Here is a 3,604-nt window from a genome sequence, read left to right as displayed (position 1 = left end):
CACACCTGAATACAATCATGGTTCCGTAGGCAGCTGCAAATATTTTTCCATGGAGGCATTGACTATCTTGTCTATCACTGAGATAAATGTATTAACAGTTATTGTGATACTTTTGAAATAATGAACAGTTCACTTACTTTTATTCCATCCTTCTCATTTTCATTTGGCTGTCTCTTATGTCTTACTAATTATGATGTATCTTTCATTTCTTTTATGTAGAGTTTTTCTACAGTATTCTGTTTGTACTCATTTTTTCTCTTTTTTTGCAATTTCAGTGCATTTATACATCATAAAAGCATTTAAGAAAGGACAAGTTCACTTCAGAAATTCCGTTAGAGGAGGCAGCTTGAGTGTTGCAGAGCTGGAGGTAGTGTATGCTAAAGTGCTGTTCTATCCTTGAAAATGTGAAAAATAATAAATCACTGTCTAAACACAAATCAGGTTGTTGCTAATCTCGCTATAGTTTTTCCAGGTTATTGCTATCCCATTCTTTGTTAAGTTTCTTATTTCATAAGTAAAATAAAGTAATAATAAACATGTAGGTAAGATTAAACAGAATAATGGTTTCCTAGGCATAGTTTCATTGGAGATGGAGTACTGGAGAACCACCCCGCCCAGTCAGAGATGTAGATGTAGAATTCAATGTGGGTTTGATATTTTTTTCCAACTTTGTTTCATGAACACAAAGGATTGCTAGACAAAAAAAAAAGACATCTTTGGTGATGGAAAACACAACTAAAGATTGAATGCAGTCTTTGAGTTGATTGTGGAACCATGTGCAATTATTCTAAGTTCATGTGAATTTATTGAGTGTGATGGAGGAAAGGAATGCACATGTACTGATACTGTTGAAACTAAGACGTTTTCTGAGTCACATTAGTGTGAGAGACTAAACAGATATCATCCTTTTTTTTAACTTACAAACTGGCAGTTTTTGGTAGCTCCTGCCATTTTGTAATTAATTTATTTAGTGGCTGCATCTGTTTGAGTAAAGATCTTAGTTCTCTGATCACAACATACTTTTTAATGGGCTGTAACCCCGTTTATAACAGATATTGTATTATTTGAAAAAAATATTTTGCATTTTAAATTATAACTTCATGTTTAATGTGGGAACAATTGAAAAATATATATTGTTTTGAAAACTTTTTCTATTAATTTGTTACAGGTGTCACTGTTTAAGAGTGACAAACTGATAGAAGGAGAGCCTCCAAATAATAGATCTCGTCATATGAGGCATGGCAATGGTGGTGCTGGAAGAAGAAATAAGAACAAGAAATCTGAAGATATAAGAACACAAAAAAGTACAGAAGTGATTAGGAGTCCTGTCAAACAAGGTGGTAAGTTTGAACAGGCCATTAGCTATGGACGTGTTGTTCAGCCATTTGAACGTAACCCAAAAGACAGCTTCTATGGTAAAAGAAATCGTGCAAATCATGCATTTGGCCCTAATACAACTATGGCACATCCTGCTGATATTAGAAACTGGAGACAAGGAAGTGGACACAGGGCTGAAAATATGGTGCAGAGTAGAGTGGTAGAAAACAGTGCATTGAAGGTGAATATGAATGGACCTCTTGCGCCACAGTCTCCATTTCATTTTCAGGTGTTACAAAGAAACCAGCAACAAATGAAATCTGCATTTCCGAATGCAGAAGAACTTGAACGAAGGGTAGAAATTTTAGGCAATAAAAGCCCATCTCGTAGAATTGTGGACATTTCACATCCGTCCAGGAGATAGTTATTTCCATCAAAAATTGCTTATCATGGAAATTTTCATGGTATTGTGTGCAGTTTGAACTGTAAACAGATCAGTGTGCTTGAAAGCCCTCTCTTAAATTGGTGTTTTTGCACCGGTATGAGAAAACTGTTGAAATGGTGCAATTCCAAAAGTTTCTCGATCTCATGACAAGTTTTTAAAAGGCAGAGGAACTGTGTGATTTTATAAATTTGAATATTTTATCAATCTTAATGAAAGGTAAAACAGTGTTGCACTTCTACACTGACTTCTCTGCAGCCAGTTTTAACAAATGACCACAAGGATCTTCGATGAAAAGCGCCTGTTATACATTGCAAATGTTCTTGTTAGAAAATATCTGTTTCAAAATTCATTATGTACATGAGAGTAGGTTAGATGTAATTTTTTTTTCTATATGATGATTGTATGAAAAATTTTGTGACATCATCATGAGTGTAGTTTACAGCAATGACATTTTAAACAGGCAGAATAATTTTATATATTTTTTATTATTTTCTGTTTTATTTATTATACAGTGCATGTATTTATAATTGACAACATTTTTATAAAGGTGACAAACTGTATTTTATTTACTGATCTAAATTGTTAACTTGTTTTGTCATTCAAATCAGTTTTAGTTTTTGTTTAATACAGTTCATTTATGAATTGTTTTGTGTTTTAAGGGGACTTTCATTGAATTTATTTTTATATTCACGTTTATTGTCAAATGTCCTTCATGATATGAGAACAGTATGCAGATTGTTTGATGCATATTTGAGGGCTGGGGAAGGAAGTGAAATGAAATGAAATGAAATTAAGTGAAGTTAAGGGGAGGGAAGGTTATTATTGTTTTTTAATGTAATCTTTGTTAACTGCATCATAGTCTAAATGTTTTATGCTATTTACATTTATTGTACATAAATTTTTATTTTCATTGGAAAAAGCTGTTGTTTTAATTGTTAATAGATAATTGTTATTAGCAGTGTCAAAATATTTTATGTTTTTTAAATTGGGCGGTTACTTGCAAATAGCTGGGGTGGAAAGGGTTCAGTTTGTTATTCGCTCTCTGCATAAATGGAAAAGTGTATTGCCAGTAGAGTGCGTAAAAGTATTGTGAAAAATTGTTACTTTTTTGTTATAATTGTAAAAACTATAAAAATATCACATCATTGTTTACAGAGGGCACACAAGAAGATATTGTCTTAGTAACATTTTCTTCCTGACTTCTTGAACTTCTTCGTGGTAGTGGTCTCTGTTAAAATTATGCAGAGTGTCAGAAGTATTTGACCAAAATTGTAGACTGTGTAAAAACTATCTGACATTATATGTTGCCATTCCTCGCACACTGATTAAGTTTGCTGTTTGGTTATTTGTAATATGCCTTTAGTTGTGGCACAACATTTTGACAATGTATGAAGAGCACAAAGATGTCATATAAAAATGAAAGTTAAAGGAGAACTTTTGTATGTAAAAGTATATGAATTTGCTTGCTTATCACTACACATGAATCCCATGAAACCAGTTGGTAAATAAATAACTTTCACAGTTCTCAGTAAACATAGCTGATGTGACCCTTTTAGCAGTTCTACAGGTCACAGTCAGGCTGACAGCAACAAACAGATCTTAAACTCCCGCCCATCAAAATGAAATATTACCTCTTCTGCTGCCCAACTGAAGAGAATGAAAATAAGAGGTCCTAAAAGTGTAAAAACGTGATAAATGAAATGACTGCATAAATATGTGTGTGTTTGATTTACATTTTCATCCAGAATTATGTATTCTGCTAAAAATTATGTTAATGAAATAACCTCCATTCCCCACAGGCACACATGACACAATAAGTATATTCACTTTAAAGTTCAGTGA

General features: G+C 32.9%; 1 protein-coding gene across 2 annotated transcripts in view; it reads left to right on the top strand.

Moving 5' to 3' along the window:
* The window catches only part of LOC126183321 (terminal uridylyltransferase 4-like), a 209,638-nt gene extending 206,352 nt beyond the window's left edge, over window positions 1–3,286 (top strand). For both annotated transcript variants that reach the window (XM_049925180.1, XM_049925179.1), the window contains 2 exons: window positions 276–367; window positions 1,169–3,286. In XM_049925180.1, the coding sequence (XP_049781137.1) occupies window positions 276–367; window positions 1,169–1,741 (665 nt within the window). In that variant the 3' untranslated portion in view covers window positions 1,742–3,286. The remainder of the gene's footprint in view (window positions 1–275; window positions 368–1,168) is intronic.
* Window positions 3,287–3,604: the final 318 nt, after the last annotated feature.

This window comes from Schistocerca cancellata, chromosome 4 (genome assembly GCF_023864275.1).
Source record: "Schistocerca cancellata isolate TAMUIC-IGC-003103 chromosome 4, iqSchCanc2.1, whole genome shotgun sequence".
Taxonomy (NCBI): domain Eukaryota; kingdom Metazoa; phylum Arthropoda; class Insecta; order Orthoptera; family Acrididae; genus Schistocerca; species Schistocerca cancellata.
This window is presented reverse-complemented; position numbering and strand designations above follow the sequence as displayed.